Source organism: Cyprinodon variegatus, unplaced genomic scaffold (genome assembly GCF_000732505.1).
Source record: "Cyprinodon variegatus isolate N-32 unplaced genomic scaffold, C_variegatus-1.0 Scaffold77, whole genome shotgun sequence".
NCBI classification, from domain to species: Eukaryota; Metazoa; Chordata; class Actinopteri; order Cyprinodontiformes; family Cyprinodontidae; genus Cyprinodon; species Cyprinodon variegatus.
In genome coordinates, this window is record NW_015150530.1 from 1415476 (window position 1) to 1435037 (window position 19562).

The 19562-nt window shown below is 36.9% G+C and overlaps 1 protein-coding gene across 1 annotated transcript in view; it reads right to left on the reverse strand.

Annotated features, from left to right (window-relative positions):
* tmem145 (transmembrane protein 145) overlaps window positions 1-19562 on the reverse strand; it is an 84507-nt gene that overhangs the window by 10826 nt on the left and 54119 nt on the right. Inside the window, exons 6-11 of the mRNA XM_015372865.1 lie at window positions 8975-9059; window positions 8443-8514; window positions 6846-6914; window positions 6233-6313; window positions 5845-5923; window positions 2116-2209 (exon numbers count right to left, since the gene is read on the reverse strand). Coding sequence (XP_015228351.1) covers window positions 2116-2209; window positions 5845-5923; window positions 6233-6313; window positions 6846-6914; window positions 8443-8514; window positions 8975-9059 — 480 coding nt within the window. The remainder of the gene's footprint in view (window positions 1-2115; window positions 2210-5844; window positions 5924-6232; window positions 6314-6845; window positions 6915-8442; window positions 8515-8974; window positions 9060-19562) is intronic.

Genomic DNA, 19562 nt, shown 5'->3' on the forward strand with positions numbered 1-19562 from the left:
TTTGTTTTTATTAGGCAGTATGAATCTCCCCATTTCTCTGGACTTGCTATTCCGTATCTTTAATTGTAAAATAAATAACTGCAGGGCAATGAAGTCTGAGTTTAATTCCTTGCAACATATTGTGATTTTGAGGAAATGCTGATCTAAATGTCAACAAGCTCAGTGTTGCTACAATGACATGTTTAGCAGGTCAATAAACAGCATGATTATCATCTTAATTCAGTATGTGTAAACACCTAATCCAATTAACAGCTCTGCCTGTTTCTTTTAGTATTTGTTGATGTATTTTTAATTGGGCCAAGATCTCAGAAGAATTTAACCAAATGACTGATTTATTGGGTCTTGTGAAATAAAAGAGCTGCTCAATGGCGGAGATAGCAGAAGTAAGTATAAGTTGAGGTAGATTTGTTTTTCAGTCAGACCTCTGCCTTTTTAAAAATTTCTGTAGTATTTACATATAAGAAATTAGCCACAGTTTGTAAAATGAATTAAATGTATCATCTATGCCCAGTCAATTAGTTTAATACACTTTTATGAATTACTTATGAGAAAGGTGTTTGAGCTTCCGAGTTAGATAAATCTTCATTAGTACCCAAAAAGTCAGCATATTGAAGCATGAAATTAGGTCACATCAATTTAAAGTAAAAGCTGAGACTTTGGAGTACAATTTACATAACCTGTGTGGTTTATATATTACTATCAGTTGTAATAGTACTGAAAATATTTTGGATATTGTTTGAGAATGTAAAAATGGTATTAGTCTAATAGATTTGCTACAGTAACAGAAGCCTTTAGAAGGAAATATGTTATATCAAATGATTTTACGGATTTACAGCTTTTGATAGAAATTATTAGAATTATTAGAAAATCAACAAAGAAATTCAAAAAACAATACTTCAATCATTAGGATTTTAGAAATGTACAAAAATAGTTTTACTAAAAAACAAAGCAAAGTAAAGAAGTAAACATTAACTTTAAAACATTTTATAATATCTGATTAAAAAGCCCAATTGTTTCTTGTTGCAACCTAAATACCTTTTTTTTTTAGCATGTAAGAATTTTTAGTTTTATTTGTTTTGGCCATAACAGTTCTTCTCTCTCCAAAAGATTCAAATTGGATGTTTCTTAGAATGCATTAATCATTTAAGATCACAAATGATTTTTTGTTTTATTTTTTCTTTTCAAGATTACTGTCTGCATTGATCTTCACAGTTTATTAAACCATACTATTTATATAATCAAAAGCTTATTCTCTTTAAAAGGCTATTTTCATTGGCCAGTAACATACCAATGTACCTAAATTATTGTTTTGGTTTGTTTAGGAATCTTTTCATGGGTTTTCTGCATCAATAAAGGATGAATCAGAAAAAAATGGTTTATCTAAAACATCTGCTGCATCTTTCCCAAGAGCAGTAATGTCCTTCTCAGCCTTTTCCTCAGCATTGTTTAATACTGGTTGTTTTTAAATCACTGGTCAAAACTAGCATTATGCATTGCTTTATATCAGAGCCATTTGCTGGAAGCGTGGCATTAGACCATATTTAATTTAACTTTAATTAACTTGTTAACTCTACTCCATAAAGTAGCCTGACATGACCTTTGCTTTCATTTGGAATTAAATTAATGAAGTGAATTTAATTAAACTGTGTCTGTGAAACCTAGATGCAGTAGAATCTATACTTTCTAGGGAGTTCTCTCCAGTGCTTCCCCTGCAGCCTTGAAATTGTTATGCTTGTGGAGATAAGCATTTCTGATTCACTCTGGTGGCTCCCTTGTTTTTGCCACATTGGAACAGAAACCAAAAACAATCCCTCCCACTTATGCAGGAATGTATTCAATTATTAATGTGTTTGATTTTTATTCTAATGCATCAACGTTGAAGTTGTTGTGATAAACCTTTCTGGTTGTGTTTGTTCTCAGTGAGAAAACGTAAAAATTCAGACCAGCAGCAGTGAACTGAATACATTTAGAGTAACAGTGGCAGGACATGAATAAACAAGTAAGTGAGTTAATACGATTTAATTATTGATTGATCTTTGTGAGAATAAACTTGTAGCCTTGCTGTTAACTGCAATGCTGCATGTGTGTTTAGAAACCGTAATGTTAATACTGTACCTCAGCTTCATAGATGAAGAGGATGATGTAGGTGATTGTGTAGACTGTCATGTAGATGCTGAGTTTAACAGAGCCACTGTGGCTGATCCTCGCCCTAGCACACAACAAACCAAGAAGGTCAGAGGTGAGTCATGTTCGGTGGAAGATGGAAATCCAAAACTCTCAGATGCATTATGAGGTGTACAAATGAAATAGATGAATGTAGGCACAAACAGAGAATATTATGTATCTAGTTTTTATGCTGAAGTAGAGAGCTTAACACATAAACTGAACCAAATGCAACACTGTTTATAAGACAAAGGCAGCTCATAAACAGAGCAAAATAAAATAAATGTATGTTTAAAATATACGCCAAATACCAGCAGGGAATTAAATATGGCAAGTTCAGTCTGCATCTGGTGGATATGGTATAAGGAATATCTTTTTTTTATTTTAGATTATTTCTGAGGCAAAATTATGTTACAGAAAAAACAATGATGAATACTGATTTCACTAAGTGTGCTCAGCTAAATCACTCTCTGAAGTCAGAGGTCAGTTCTGAGAATAAGTTCATGAGCTGAGAGCATAAATAAACAAATGCCACCAGAGCAGTTCTCTAGGGAAGAAATAGTTATAGTTAGGTAATAGTTTAATAAATGTGCAAATTTAGGATGTAATTAATTCAAATATAAGTCCAAGTATAGAATAATATTAACTTCTTTAAGAGTATATAAAGTAAACCCTAAAAATCTGACAAATAAATTCAAGATCTTTGTAACATCCCTTCCTTGAACAGCTGCCTTGATGTGAGGTGGTGAATATTCAGTGCTTCAATTATCCTAGATATGGTTTTGAGGAGATAAATGTCCCTAGTAGGATCTCCCAAACAGCTGCTGAGTGACAGTTCAGACAAAGAGCAGTTTAAAGAGCCTTAATGATGATTAGATAAAATTGAGGCAAGCAATTTCGCCCGGTACAGCGCAACCTCGCCCTGGAGCCAGGTTTAGGCTCATAGGTGAGCACCTGATAGTTGTGTTCCTCCTTGAAGGACCCAGCCCTTAGGAGTGACAAGAGACCATCCCTCAGTGGGACCAACACCTGCAGGGGGAACCATGAGGGACCGGTGCTAAAAGGATTGGGCAGCAGTCAGAGGCGCAGGCTTTGACAACCAGATACAAGAACACCTACGCTGGCTCTGGATTCAACTCCACACCTAGCCTGGGCTCTGGAACTAAGCCCTTGTGATAAGCTACATTCTCTTCTACTCTGGCATGGCTTGGTGGGAAAGGCAGAGCACAGGGGTAGGTCTACTTTCCTCTGCCCAACTCAGCCATCCCATATTGGAGTTCACCTTCAGAAAAGGGGGAGACCCCTGACTGGCAGTACAAAGTATCCAGTCTTTGACTGTGTCCTTGGTGGAGGCGCTTGATAACGTCACTCTCTGGAATTTCATCATTCTCCTTGGAAACCTTCTTCAAAACCCATGTTGGAAACGATAATGACACCTGGAGGGGCAGACCCCCAGCTCTGAACCTGAGAAGTGTTTCAATAGTGGACTTAAGATGAGTTGTACAAATGAAATAGTTCTAGAACTGTAAGTCAGAAATTGTCCATAATGAAGACCATGTCCAAGCATAGGGATGTACATCAGTAACTTGGCACCAGGACACCCAAGACCGGAGGTCCATGATCAACTTTGTATTCATATCGTTTGACCTTCAGCTGTATGTCTTGGTTGATTGGTTGGTCGGGTGAGGAGTGGTTTAAGAGCAGTTTAATTACCGCCTAGTGGTGAGTTGGATACACTGGAAGAGGCTGAATCCGATAGACTCAGGTGGGACATGCAAGAAGTAAGGGTCCGCAGAGAAAGGCTGTCAAAGCCCTCAAGGACATATTCAACTTGCACCTATGGGAGACCTTTTCTCAATTTTGTCTGAGGCTGGGGGCATGGAGTCTGTGTGAACCATGATTTCTGTGTCTATTGTCGATGCGGGCGTAACCCCCAAACCAATTAGGGCTTCTTTGACTGGCATGCAGAGAAAGACACTAAAGCATGCATACAATAGTGATATAACATCATCATCTTGTACCCTGATATATTCAGATATTGCAACATCACAATGTTGAATTAAGCGCTCTGTTTTAACACTATTCTCCTACTGTTAATCTGTGTTCATCTAACATATTCTAAGTTACCACAATGAGTCATGGATAAAAGGCCATTTGTTTTAAGCTTGAAACTCTGGGTATGTATTAGGGCTGGGTATTTAATTGCATTTGGAATATAATTTAATACAATTTAAGAAAATTCAATTTTCAAATTGCAGAGGCACTTAATTTTGTTGAGGTTACATTTTACTCAGAATGTTTTCTTACTCGGGCTCTTTAGGTAGTGGTAATGTTAAAGTGGGTTTTCTGCCACAAAAAAGGAAAGAGAAACTTCCAGTTAGCATGCAGGTCTATGCTTGCAAGTAGAAATAAGCACCCTTCCAAAACAAGATTCTGCAACAATTGATTCAGAAAAAAGTAAGCTTTCAAGGTAATGAAAAAAACAAAACCTATGGAGTGAAACATCTACGGGCTTGAGCTTAGTGCAAAGAAAAATCTAAATAAAATTGCAATGTTTGTTGAAAATAATTGCAATTTCTATTTTTGCCAAAATTTTCCAGCCCTTGTATGTATGTTTGTGACCAGTAAAGATAAATAGAAGGAAAAAAAGAAAAAAGAAAATTGGTGATTCTTAGGAAGGTCTTTGGCATGTTATTAAAATAATTTAAAACTATTTATGGTCATTTACTTTAAATGTGACAGCAAATTGTAACTGCTATTCCTAGATGGCTGCAACTGGCTGCTAGGGACCTTTTTTATGTAATACGCCAAAATTATCTCTAGTTCAGAGTGGACAGAACAGTGACTCCTTACAAACAGACTGAGATTTATTTAAAAATCTATTGCTGTTAAAAAAATTAATTGCATTATTGTTCTGGTACTATATTTTATTTGGTTATGGGTTATAAGTAAACCTCACCTGTTTTAAAGGAATTGGGCAGAAAAAAATGTGTTGTGATAAAGTAGTGATGCAGCCTCACACCCAATTTGTGTAACAATATTCTGGGTACTTTGAAAAAAGATATGTGTTAAAGTACACTTGATCGTTTCAATAATAAAAGTAATAAAACTTAAGAACTCCCCAGAAGTAAACAGTTCAAAAGTAACTGAAACATTTTTTAGGCAAAACCTTTATTATATATAGAAAACGAATAAAGTTTACGCATATTGAAGAAGTCCTTACACAAATACATAAAACATTTGTTGCTTCCTTAAAAAGAACAAAAAAAGTTACTTAGAATATCACTTTTCGACTGAAAGTCTTGAAAAAAAATGCTTTTTGAGGAAAATGCTTTTTCGAAGAACTACATTGCTTTCTAGCAGCATGACCAGTGTATAATGTAATGAGTATAAACAGCAAATAATATAGAAAGGTCGAACCTGGTATGGAGTATTCTACAGTTAAATTCTTTGGAACACAGTTTATGTATGTGTAAAGCATTAGCTCTAATATAAAAAAAAAGTAGTTTCCTGTAACGACAAGAATAGATCATTAGTTTCTCCAAAAATATTACTAAAACTCCTGTCCTCTCGTGAGGACAATACCTTAAAGTTTCATCTTATGAGCTAGATGCAAAATCACACCCCTAAAATGGTCACATTTAATAAGGTAGAACAAGTAAAATGTTCCCTGCTTCCCACCTGGTGACAGTGAATCCTTTACCCAACAGTATGAGCATCAGAAGGAACACCAGGAAACTGATGGAGAACAATAATTTCCCTGGAGACAGACATATAAGTGGAGAGAGAAAAGACAGAGGAGGCAATTAGGTTGTAGTGTCCGAATCTTTGACATCACAGTGCAACAATAACCTCAGATGAGGATACACATGTTGTAGAAGCACACACACACACACAGTCATGCTTGGTCCTCCCTACACCCATTAAAACCATCTACAAGGTCTCTTCAAGCACACATACATCCATCATTGTCCACTCATCCGATCTGCTCAGACAGTGACTGATCTCACAGCGCAGGCTCCATGTCAGTCATTCAGCCAGTGACCGATACCGAAGGGGAGAAACTCACCGAGTATCTTCAGGCTGCCGTTGCCAACTCCATCCCTGGCATACAGGCCCCAATAGACACAATGGAACATTAGGCTGAGCACTGCCAAGAGGAAAAAGATGGAGAGTGGAAAGAGAATTGGAGAGTTTAAGAAAAAGGAGAGGTAAGCAGGCGGTGACGAAAAGGAGAGGAAGGAGGAGGGGATGTGGGATTAAAGCAGAGAGAAGGGAATAGAAATGGAGCAACAGAAGAAAGAAATAAGAGGAAGGAGTTGGGAGGAGGAGAAGGTGAGGTGAATGTAAGCGAGGCAAGGGAGAAGAGAAAGGGTTTGAAGAGGGGGCAGAAGAATAGAAAGTTAAAAGAAAGTAAGAAGTACAATGAAGATAGCATGGGAGGGGAGAGGTGGGGGGGTTATCATCAATAACAACATCCCTCACTAAACACATTGGTCCTGCACATCTGCTTGCAATGATGCCTATTCAGAAGCTCATCAGTGTGATAATATATGTGCTTCTCAAGAGCGGATTAAAGTATAAGGTGCTACATCAGTGGATGAAGCTCATTGTTATCCCAGGAGCATGTGTGTGTGCTTAAATGATGTAGGTGTGTATCTATTTAGGATAGAAACTCTTACCCTCCACACCTGCTGCTGTCATAAACATTTTGTAGGTTGTGTGAAGAAGCTGTCTCCCCTTCAGATTGTCTAGAGGGAGAAAGAAAAAAAACAGCAAGGAGATGATAGAGGTGTGGGTACGTGTGTGCATGGCAGGGCGACAGATAAAAAGGATGGAGATATGCTAACAGATGGCAAAGGAGAGGGAGAGGCGTAGAGAGAGGGAGAAAACAGGAGAACACAAAAGAACAAGGTAACAGGCCAGATAAATAGGGAAAGCCATGATTAGTATGCATCCATCCTGTGATGCTCATCTCCAGATGAGGTCTGATAAGTCTCATCTCAGTTTCTCCAGCCTAATCTGAGAAGAAATATTTTAATGCATATTTAAGCAGCCTATTTTACTATCAAAACAATATGGTGGCCGATGGGGAAACGTATCAGGGGAAGGAGGGAGGTAAACAACAGTTCAGAGCTGCTCTGTCAAACTAGACTTGAATTGTTCTTCCTATTAAAGTGTTCAATGGAGAAGTACAGTATGCCATCTAATATCAAACCACTGACTTAATCATTTTATAACATTTAAACATCTATTGCAGAAATATTTCCTTATACATAAATGGACTAAAAAGTCAGTATTAGACTAAAGTGAGTCAAAACTCTTTTTAGCATCAAACAACCTGTTGTCATTTATATATTATGTGGCTTAAAGACTCAAAGATTTCGCTATAAAACTTTTTTATTACCTTCTTTAATCAATCTGTGCAAGTTTGGGGAAAAGTTAAACTAGTGTTGTTTCTCCAGCTTTCTTTGTCAATGTCCAATTAACTATTGTTATAAAAATGGGCAGATTTGACGGGGAACCAGGTTCCTAAAGTCATGTATATATTATCCCTTTTTCCAAAGATAACTTTGTATCAAAGTATAATAACTTAAGACAGTACACTCATCCCACCACTGAATTTATATACATGGAACCAAGTGTATCTTCTTCCAAATTTTAGAATTTTTAAATAAACAAACATATGGAGTGATAAATGGGATATCCAGGAGGTTGATTAGTTTTAGAGGTTTTAGGGGGATAGTGAAACATACACAGCCATACGCAGTGACATCTCTGCTTGGTTTCAGGAAAAAAGGTGGAGCATGCTATGAATTTTAACCCCAACCAAAATTTACAAAGTGAAATATATCGAGCACACAGCAGAAATAAATAGAAAAAGCAACTTTTCATCTGCAAGTTTGTTTGAACTCATATTCCCGGTGACTTGAGAGTATTTTATCCTTTCTTTTTTATGTAGAAAAATAAATACATTCAGTAAGCTTAAGGCCATTGCTGCATTAATGTTTACTCAACCATCCTTTCACTCTCCTTTCTCTAAAGAAATGTCTCCACCGTGACAAATGCTTAGACCTGAAAGAAGAATCTGCAAAGCTTCACCATTATTTTTTTCTGAGAGAACACGGGAAAGTACTCCTTTCACATCAAGAAAACATGCAGGTTTGATAATAGAGCCGAGGCAAAGTCCATTTCATGATTGGAGAGAGCTTCAGGAGTTGAAGTAAGATGACTCAAAAAGAGAGAGAGATCATACTAAGTACAAAAGGTAGTACTTACATGCAAAGTAGCAGGAGATGAAGAACACTAACGTAAAGATGGCCAGGAAGGTGATGTCAGTCTCCAAGATTCCTGTGAACAAAAGTTGGGGAGTTAGCAGGAGATAAAAAGGAGTTTATGATAAAAAAAAAAAAAATCATTTTAAAGCAATCAGGGAGGGACAGGCAGCAGTGAGAACGTAGTAAAAATGTCATGATTTGAAAGAATAAGCCAGACAGAAGAAACAAGAGAAAGAAGAAATACTGTAAATCAATAAGGATATTGGGTAAGTTTAAGAACTAACAGACAGTTACAGTAATAGCAGAGTGTGAAGGATTGTGGGCTGTAGGAATAATTCATTCAGAAGATACATTGGCATCTTCTTTTCATTCCTCCCTCTCAGTTCATCCATCATCATTAACTCAATCAGCCGTCCCTTCATTATTGCAATTTGTTCAGAGCAGTGTGCTTTATTGGCCATGCTAAGTGGTGCTGGCTTGTGCCATTGGCGATTCTTTCCATAATCCCTCTTGTTCTGTGTAATCACTCTTACCAAACTCATCTGCAGAGAAATGCTGTGTCCAGAAAGACTGGCCGTTGGTCAGCTTCATCTCATACTCCAACTGCAAGCCATCGCCCTGAGACAGAGGAGCAAGAAGAGGGAAGTTTTATTAAAAATATATATTCTCTTCCACCATTACAGGCCTTATGATCTTTGTACAAAATAGGATAAATGCTTTATGCTTGAGTGAAAAATTCTGCAGGTTGAGCTGGCAGGACTAGGTAATGATTTTTAGATTTATTTTAAACAGTCTCGGGGCACTTAGCTCTGTCACTATAATACTGGAAATAAATATTTATTAGAAATACTGGAGGAAAGAAGGCAGTGCTTTACTCTTTCAAAAGAATTCCCTCCACGATGCCTCAAATCACAAACCTCAGCAAATATTTGCACTATGAATCGCTTCAGATTGTAGAAAATACCAGAATGGTTCTCACACATAGGAAGAAGGTCAGACAGAGGACATTTCTGGAGCAATTCGAGAAATTAAACCTTCGTCAGAAGCTACTGGTCATTTTCTACAATGATATTTAGTATGGCATATGTCAGTCCTTTACTGTATGGTTTGAGTCACTCACAAAACAGATCCAAACTGTAGAAAAGCACTCTGTGACCTCCACCAAGTATCTAATTTCCCCCAACATATTGTTACCTTAAATCAATACCTGTATTCTTTTAAATCTTCCAAATAATTCCTGGATCCAGATGCTGATTTGGATCATCAACAACATTTTATCATTTTTTGCCAGTCACAATAAGCACCATTAGTAAAATCTGTCCATAACCTTTTTTAGTTATTTTGAAAACAGACAAACCAACACTGTTGAAAACATAACCTTTTTCAAGAAGGTAACAACTAGTTAAGTCTGCAAAGAGGATCTTGTACTATTAATGTCAGGAAAAGGGCACCTAACATCTCTGCCGACTCCACATATCCTGCACACAAAGTTTTTTGGCTTTTAACTTCAGGTCAGCGCTGCAATGCTCTGCTTTGCACAGATTGTTCCTTTCCCCAGGTTGTCTCTCTGATGAGCGCAATGAACTCCCCACATCCGAGAGGTCAGCTCATACAGTAGAAAAAATAAGTACTGCATCTACTTTAAACTACATATTTTCACAAACTAACGATCTCCCTTTTTTCCCCCTGCATACAGTATTATAAGAATCCACATACATTGTCAAAGCTCAGAACAGAGGACCCAGTATTCAAGGCAAGACAGACAGTGGGATTACTCAAAAAGCGCTTATTACAAAAACGGATCTGCGGTAGCAGTGGCTAGGGCTTCTAAGGCAGGAACCTCTGAGAAACACAGGTTAGTGACCATGATAATCTGAAAGAGGATGATTATGCACGTGAGTCACTAACCTGGTTTAACAGTTCACTCAAGCCCACAGAACGAGGTAAGATCCAGGCGGTGGGCTCCAGTCCAGACACTGCAGCCCCAGAGAACAAGCATGAGACCAAACCCCGAGCAGACAAGTGAAGGCAGGATAATCATGAGAGCATGCTCAGGATTCAGAACCAGGAAATCACAAATCCAAAGAGGTTCCAGAGAGAAATCCAGGTCAGTGAAAAAAAACAGCACAGCTCTAAGTTCATAAAAAAGCAGAATCCAGCAGGAGTCCGAAAACAGGTCAGGCACACAGATCGGATGGGAACAGGCAGGCACAGTGGTTGAGAGGCAGAACAGGGAATCAGAAACACTAAGGTAACACTGAAACACTCTCACCACTGGCTCGAGAGAAATAATCTCGCACTGATGACTGGAGGCAGGCAGCTTAAATAGAGGCAGTAGCAGGTGGATCAGATGTGAAGTAATGAGAAACCAGCCAGAGTTAGACAGGTGAATGAAAGGAGTAATTAAGCCAGTCATCAGTGCCAAGATCATGACATAGATACAGTTTGTGAATTTTATCTCCAATGTAAGAATGTAACTGATGCTAATTATGCTAACTGATTCCATTCCAGACTAGAAAAACACTCAGAGAGTGCAGACCTCCACCAAGCAGCAAATGTTTCCTCATATTGTGACCTTCATCTATTGCTAAAACTTGAATGTCTGGATCATGACTTTTGGATTTCAATGCTGGAGCTGTCAGTAGTCACTGCTGTCACCCTCTGATTTAGGAGGGAACTGCTTTTTTCCTCCAGAAATCACTCACATAAATCTCACAATGTTAAACAATCCTTTTAAAAAAATCCTGTATACTGATTGTGATCTGGATCATCAAAATGATCTGGTAAAAATTTTGCATAAATCCATTCAGAACTTTTTAAGTTATCCTGTACACAGACACATGCAGACAGACTCTCCAAAATACATAACCTCCTTGGTGGAGGTAATAAACCCTAAGAACCTCAGTATGCTGAATACTACAGGCTAAAATGCTTAAAAAAAGATAAAGATAAAACATCTTCACTTATAAAAAGTATCTAACCAATAAAATCAAATTCAGACATCACTCATAATTCTTATATAAACGAATTACTTGTTACACAAAATCTAATTAGCGATACAATGAACACAATGGGCCTCATCCAAGAACTGTTTGTACAAATAAATTTGTTCTTAAAGAGTTTGTATGAGTAGTCTAGGAGAAATGTCTCCTATCTCTAATATTCTCTCAGTTACAAATCAATTTTATGAGTCTTCCAGAGTACATGTAGGAGCCTTGCGCAATCAGTAAGCTGTTATCCAAACCCAGTTCTTCACTAAATGACCACATTTGTTTTACTTAGAAGTAATTTGGTTTTCCAAAATAACAGTAATCCAGAGGCAGCTGTGATCATGGCTGAAAACTTTAATCGTGTAAAATTAACAGCTGCGCTACTAAAATCCACAAATTCATAAAAAGTCTAAAAGGCTTTTCAATACAGTGGCTCTACCATCTCTACTTCGACATTCCTAACTCATAAAAAGCAGCAGTTCCAGGAATGACCTAATTCTGATCACCGGTAAGACCAAGGAAGGTATAGTGCAGTACAGGAGGTTCAGGAAACACGCTCCTCTCCGCATATAGCAGTTGGTTTCTGGGCATTTACATGCCCTCTGACCTGTCTTGGATTCAGAACACCTCCCACCTGGTGAGAAGGCCCGATAATAGATTTTTTTCCTCAAAAACCTGCAAATGCCTGGATTCTACTCTGTTTAAAAACTTTTATAGGGCCCCAGTGGAACGCACCCTTTGTCTCATTATTGCAGTGTGATATGTGAGCTGCATGGCGAAGGAGAGGAAGGACTGAGAAAGGGTGGAGAGGACAGCACAGGGGATTGTGGGACACTGTCTTTAGAATCTGGACTGGGTTTATGCTGCACAACTCTAGAAAACGGCTAGACAATTTGCCTTAATCTTTGCACATAGCATTGCATTTGCCTTAAGAGTCCGTGTCTCAACATAATGTCATTATGGTTACATGATAACAAAAAAAGAATGGTTTGGCTTGAGTCAAGTTGGTTTTCGGCACTTCACAGAGATAGCAGTTATGATTAAAAGATTGAGATCTTCAGTACAAGTGGCTGAAATGAACTTCCTTTACAGGGCAGCTGGGCACTGCCTTAGAGAGGAGGTAAGAACCTTGATGGGAGTATGTGGATTTAGTTTTGCTTTAAAAACAAAATAAAAATCGCATGTCAACACTATTCAAGATTGATATCACAGTAAAACAGATTTATGATTCTAGCCTGTTTCATTTCAATGTACAAACACATAAGACCATGCTAAAAGACATGCTACAAACATATCAGTCAATAGAAAGGTTGTGGCGTTGATTTACATTGAATCACTGTTAGAGGCTGGAAAGGAGAGAGAAGGGTGAGGGAAAAGAGGTTTGAAGAAGGGCGCTGGTAGCAGCAGTCTGCCCAATTTTCTAGAAACTTAATTACATTGCTTAGTACATTTCTAGATCATCCTTGGCTGGTAGAGCAGCCAATAGATAATCACTACAGCTGTCATACTGGTCAACCACAAACTGCTGGTTCAAACTTCTGGTGTGTTTACACCGAACGCTTTTTCTGCTGTAATTTCCATCTGCACCTCTGGGAGTTGACCACAGAACATTTCAGATCCTTCACCGCTTTTCACCATGTCTTGAAATAGGACGAGCTTGAGCTTGTATCTGCTTGTTAATTTTAACTGGTGAGGATTTTATCCTGACCAGGATTTTGTCAAGTGAGTCACAGGGCTTGTGTTGCTGTGGAAATCAGAACGTCATTGGTATCAACGTCTATTGGTCCACATTAGTCCATTCTCTAAAGACAGAACAATTTTTGCGAGTGCTACCAACTTCTCCAAGAGCAACTGGATGACTGTAAAATTCGGTGGTACTTTCTTTTATCTAGCCAGGCAGAGAGCACCTTTGCTTCTGGTTTTATTTGAAGTGGACCTGTGTTTTTATTTATACCTTATTTATATTTTCCTCTCCAATAACAACAAGCTCTCAATTTTTCAAGGTTTGTTTTCAAGGTTTTGTTGTCTTCATGCTAATGGATGCTCTGGAGTCCACATCCCTGTTGAATGGAAAATAGTTTCCTTCCAGCTCCCATGCATGGATCTGCTCAATAGATGCAACTTTCTCTTCCCCTCTCTGTATTGGCAAACCCACTTTAAACATTCTACCGCCATCCTTAGAGATGGATTGAGAAAGTTAGTGTCTTTCTCTTGTTACATTTAAAGTGACAAAAAAGTCGAGTCACTCTGCAATTTAGAAATATTTTTGAATGACAAATGGATATTGTAAAGACTATCAATTGTTCAGCCCAAATTTCACGTGTTGTTTCAGTCCTCCTCACAACTCTGAAGAGACTCTAGACAGATCCAGTATTTGCTTTATAATTTCATTTGTGTCCAGTAAAGGTCTTAACATCCCCTGAGTATTGGCTGAGGAATGTGCTAAGGAGAGGAATGCTTGGGTTTATACCCAGGCTGTTACCCTCACAAGCCAATGTAAGAGGAAACGAAATGAAAGGATTTAAATTGCATTGATTTAAATTAGAGGTAATATATCCAATCTCTATAATTATAGCATATTAATGGACACTATCAAAACAGAAAAAAAAAATTCTTGTTAGGCTTCCTGTGTTGAATTGGACTTTTCAGGGAACAACTGATCAAATATCTTAGTGACCAAGATGCTAAAAGGAACTGGGATTAGAAGAGATAATTTGATCACTAAAAAGAAAAAAGTTAATAAAATGTGGATCGAACACAACTGACTTCATCATTATCTCAACAGTTAACTGCAATATCCAATCAAATAGTTTACAACAGTGATTGCCAACCAGGGGTACTCAAGTGCATTGCAAGGGATACATGGAATTTTATTTCTTAGGTAGTAAAATAAAATAGGGCTGATAGAAAAATTAAACAAGCATTTATCAACCAAAAAGTCATTTTTTTCTTATATGTATGAATTCACCTTCAGTGGTGACACATCATAACCACGCAGAGGAGCAGACTGGATGTAGAGAACAGCCTGGGATCAGCTGTTTTTCACACTGAGCTATCAGAGCTCATCAAAGCAGCTCAGGTGTCTTGAAGAAAACAAAGTAAAACTAATTAACTCAGTCTGACCAATTTTTGTTATGCATTTTGTTCCCAATTTATCAAGTTTAAATGTGATTATTAGGGAGCTTCAGTTTTATAAATACAGGTTTATATTATGATTTAATTTTGTATTTATTTTGATTCCTTACTAACTTCAAGGCAACATATTTGTTTTGTTTTTTAGTTGGGATGGAAAGAATAAAATGTATAATAGTTAAATGCACAAGTTAAAAGATTGAGTAAAATAGTTTTTGTTTTATGGTTATTGTATGTTCCACTTTTGGAAAATCAATACTTTTGACCGACAGAGGAACTCATGGTAAGAAAAAAAATGAAACCTGTTTTATAGATTTGTCATTACAATACATTTATTCTATATACTGTACATTTTGCATAAAAAATTATCAAAGTACTTTATATAATAGCCAACTGAGTATTGGTTTTCTAGCTGATGTATTTAACTTTAAAGACAGTATAACTGTAAACATCTATCCTCTATCTCTCCTTACAGTACGTGTCCCTGCTTAAGCATCAAAATAAATATGATTATTATAAATAATATATCACCACAGTTAGCTGGAATCTCTACAAAGTACTCTAGTAAATGTTTTTACAGCAAAATAAAAAACATCTTCTAGTCATAAAAGGACTTTTGCCTTTTTTTTAATAAAAAAAACCAATGTGGATCATAATATTTTGTCATTTGGAAAAAGGCAAATATAAAAATGTAATCCTGTAACTAAAACAATAAAAATAGTATAAAAAAACTGAACATTACAAGAGCAACATCAGCAGTCTCAAAATTTGCTGCAGACATCAGCACTATATATATATATATATATATATATATATATATATATATATATATATATATATATATATATATAGCTCTTAAAGCAAAATTATGATAATACATACTTTAGGGAGGTGTAGCTCAGAAAATCATATTTTCTGAAAGCTAATTTAAAAAATAAAATATTTAGAATATAAATGTAATGAACACCATAAATTAGAATATCATTGATGTTCATTTATTTCAGTAACTCAACACTATCTGTGAAGTCCATTAGATATATTAAAGTAATATTTTTAAGCCTGCATTCTGTTATTTATGGACATTTGGTACTTTTATTCTTACAAAAGATCCTTATTTGAATATATATTATTGAATAAAACTGAATGCTAGATATGTAATAAACCAGCTCGGATGGATTTAAAAGCAACCTATAATGACCTAGTCTGCCTTTAATTCACCACTGACGCAAATTAACACTTGAGACAAAAATTGTTATTCAAAGCATTGAAGTTCTGGCAGCATTCAGATAGACGTTTTTATTTCTGCTGTGGCTCTGTCCAGCATTATTTAATTCAATTCACTTCAAAAATACATTATTAAACCAAAAGGGAACTAAAACGTTAATAAGATGCTATGCTGTATGATGTTGATGAGCATACAAATCATCCATTTCCCTTACAACTGGATGACCAGAGGAGGCTACTTTACTGTAAATTACTGAGTGAGGTAGTGATTACAGTATGTAATAATCACTCTTCTTCACATAATCACGTGACCATTTTTTACTAATGAGGGATTCATTTCACTGAATTAATGTCTGCAAAGTTGTTTTGAGGCAAATATGTTACTCAGCAACAGTTTCCAACTATGTGTTCTCATTAACGTCCCTTCAAACTCCTTCTACTGCTACACGTACAGCAGATATTGAAGTACAGTTGAACTCCGCCGATCTCAAAATGCTACATGCCTTTTAGTTTGAGAGAAAAAAAAAACGTCTCTAGGTGAAGCAATTTATCATTTAAAAAAGAAATACCTGGTTTATTTGAGGACATCAGTGAATATTTGTATGCAAAGAGGACTTGGAATATTAGATCAACTGTATGCTCATATAGAACCTTGTGGTCTGGCTGTTTACTCCCTGCTAAAGTTATCCATATTAGCTGTAGTTTAAACAGTGTTCTGTACTCTTTCCTAGAGTCATTCCCCCACTTAAATTCTAGATATTATCTTTAACATCCTTTTGGACAAAAAGTCTCCTCTTCGCCTCTTTAGTTATACAGATCTTACACAGTTCCACAGATTACCTTTGCAGCAAAAGCGTTCCCTTCCTGTGTTGCCAATAACTGGACAGACATTTCTAAGACTGTATCATGGGATTGAGGCTTTTTATGTTCTGTTTTTGTTTGTTTGTTTGTTTTTTCCTTTGAAAAAGTTCTACAGAGATTTCAAGACATGGGTGATAAAGATGATAACCCATCATCCATTAACGGTGGAAACCTGTTCCTGACAATTCAAGTCCACGAATTGAAAATATTGACCATCTACAGCTACAAAACATAGATAGGGATTAATCCCCTGGTTAAGTGAACAGGATGTAGAAAAACTAGTCATGGATTTCTACTGTCTGGACCTTATTCTGACAATGAGTAATTATTTAATTTATTTTATTTCATTTTATTTTATTTCTCTCTCTTTCTTTGGTTGAGAATAAGCGGGTTTTCTCTTGTGACTTGTAGCAAAACTGCACAATACATTATTTAGAAACTTGGTATCTGGACCTGGATTCTCCAGAAAGTTAAAACCTCCTGCTTTAAAAACTGAAAAAAGCACCAACAACAAAAAAACAAAAAAACAGAAACAGAAAAAGAACCAACAATGCTTTAAAACAGAAAAGTTCAGCGTTATTTCCTTGCATTTAGCACTTTTCAGGTTTAAAGTTTTCTGATTTGAAATATGGTATGTGCCCTTTAATACCACAATATGCCCTTTAATACCAATGCAGTATTTTTGATAATGGTTGTAATCAGAACTTTAAACTGGGATGCATTTATACAAAACACTGATAAACAGATTATCAGACTATTGGACCAAAATACTACAGACCTAAGACCAAACAAACCCTGAAAGCATAAATTCCCTCCAGGAGAGAAAAAAAGTGAATCCCATCACAAAAAACAAACAAAAATATGAAATGCAAATACAGCCGTACTGACCGTCCGACACTAGTAAACGCAGCAAGGCATTTTATTTGTATGCATAAGTTATTTACAATGGTGGCGAGCTATCAGGTCTCGTGCTTCTACAGTAAATATTTCTGGCAAAACCCTTGCATCACCTAATTTGTCATTCATATAATAATCTGAGATTTAGTACCTTACAGTTTTTGCACCCAAAGAGTGTGCAATTTATCAGTAAGCTTCTCATTTATAACGAACAAAAATAAACTTGTGTTGCTGCCATTTCCCCAACGCTGGCCATACCAGATTGCAATGTGATGAAAGAAAGAAATATTTCTTCCAAATTCATTGGATGTGGTTCTTTGTTTCAGCACACTGTTGTAATAAATTTTGAAATGGAAATACAAAAAAAAAAAATACCCCGGCCATTGCAGTTTTTCTTTCAACATTTCCTGCTACATGAAGGCAAAGAACATATCCCTCAAGGAGGATAAGGCTGTTGATTTATCTGCTCAGTTATGTAGTCAGTGAGTCTTCTAGCACGCCTGGAAACACCCAGAGATCTCCAAGGAGGAGAAAGGCGTTAGTACACAAAGAACAAAAGGGAATGTTGGCTGTTACCAATGTGAACATGACCAAGATGAAAGGAAATGGATCAGCCCTGCATCCTTTTAATAAACTCTGTGTTTTTAAGGTATAACATTGCAGAAACTTTTTCTTCTAAGGCTCACTTTTAACAGCAGGTGACTATCATAGCAGTTTTCATCACAGACACATTAGAAGACATAAAAGAAATATTTACTTGTAGATACGCAAAAGAGAGAAACTCAGAGGAGAATACATCTATCAAAGTAAAATGCTGCAGGAATAGGTTTATTTTTGCTGGTAACACAAAGAAAAACATCAAACTGAATTAAACCTGGGAGGTGAGGGGGGAACAAAAAGCAATGGGGAGCAAGGAACAAGAGAAAGGGCACCGAGATGGGAAGACAATCAGAGCAAAGAGAGCTCATTTCACACACACAAGTTCAAAGCTGATGGAGTTCGCGCTTGTTGCAGCGGAGCGAAGGAACAGAAGGAGGGAGGGAAATAAAAAAAAAAAGACTTTGATTTCATTTGGCAGACTGAGACTCCATTTCACTCCCTCCATCAAAAAGGGCAAGAAGCATGGAGCTCACACTGCCACAAAATCAATACAGACATAAAGAGCAAGGAGACAGAGATAAAGAAAGTGATAGATGTTGAGAAAGTTTAGAATAAAAGTGAAAAGGGAGGGTGAGTAAATGCAAAGAGCACATGGAGGTATGGGAGGTAGAATGATGTGGAAAGAGGTGGCATTTCTCAGCGGGATCCCTCTCTGTAGGCCAGGCAGAGTCACAGGATGTGTTTGAAGCGGATGGTTGGCCTCAGGAATAAAAGGCACCTGATTGACTGTACTGATAAAAAGTGCTGAAGGTTTTCTCATATATAAATCTGCAGGGCTTTACCTCCTGGGCTGCATGATAAGTGAACTTAAAAACAAGCTTTAAGAAGCTTTTGATATTGCTATTTTGGAAGATTTCAGGTCAGTGCAGCAGAGTATCCACAGCAGCGAACACCTGAAGTCTTAACAGAGTGGCTATTCAATGATATGATCACAATACATGTACAAACTTTATCTGTTAATTCAAGCTGTTAATTTGTTTTTTTTATTGAACATGCTTACCAAGACATTTTTGATGGTATACCAAACTGATAGAAAGGTCTGTTCTCAATCGACAATAATAAAATATAGTGTACATGTCTATGTAGATAGCTGATGATCAGGAGAACTATACATGACACAAATCTGAACTTTCCTCTGTTTTTATTATGTGGGTATCCTCTGACTGTGTGGCAAAGTTAAATGACTTGGATATTTTACCAATGATCTGACAGAAGATGAGGACATCTACAAACATTGTTGTGTCATAGATGGACAGGGTAATCCGCTCATTCAGAGGTTTGGTGCAGGAACAGATGAGGTAAAGACCTGGATGACTCTTAACTTTTAAAAATTTAATGAGTAAGGACGAGATCATGG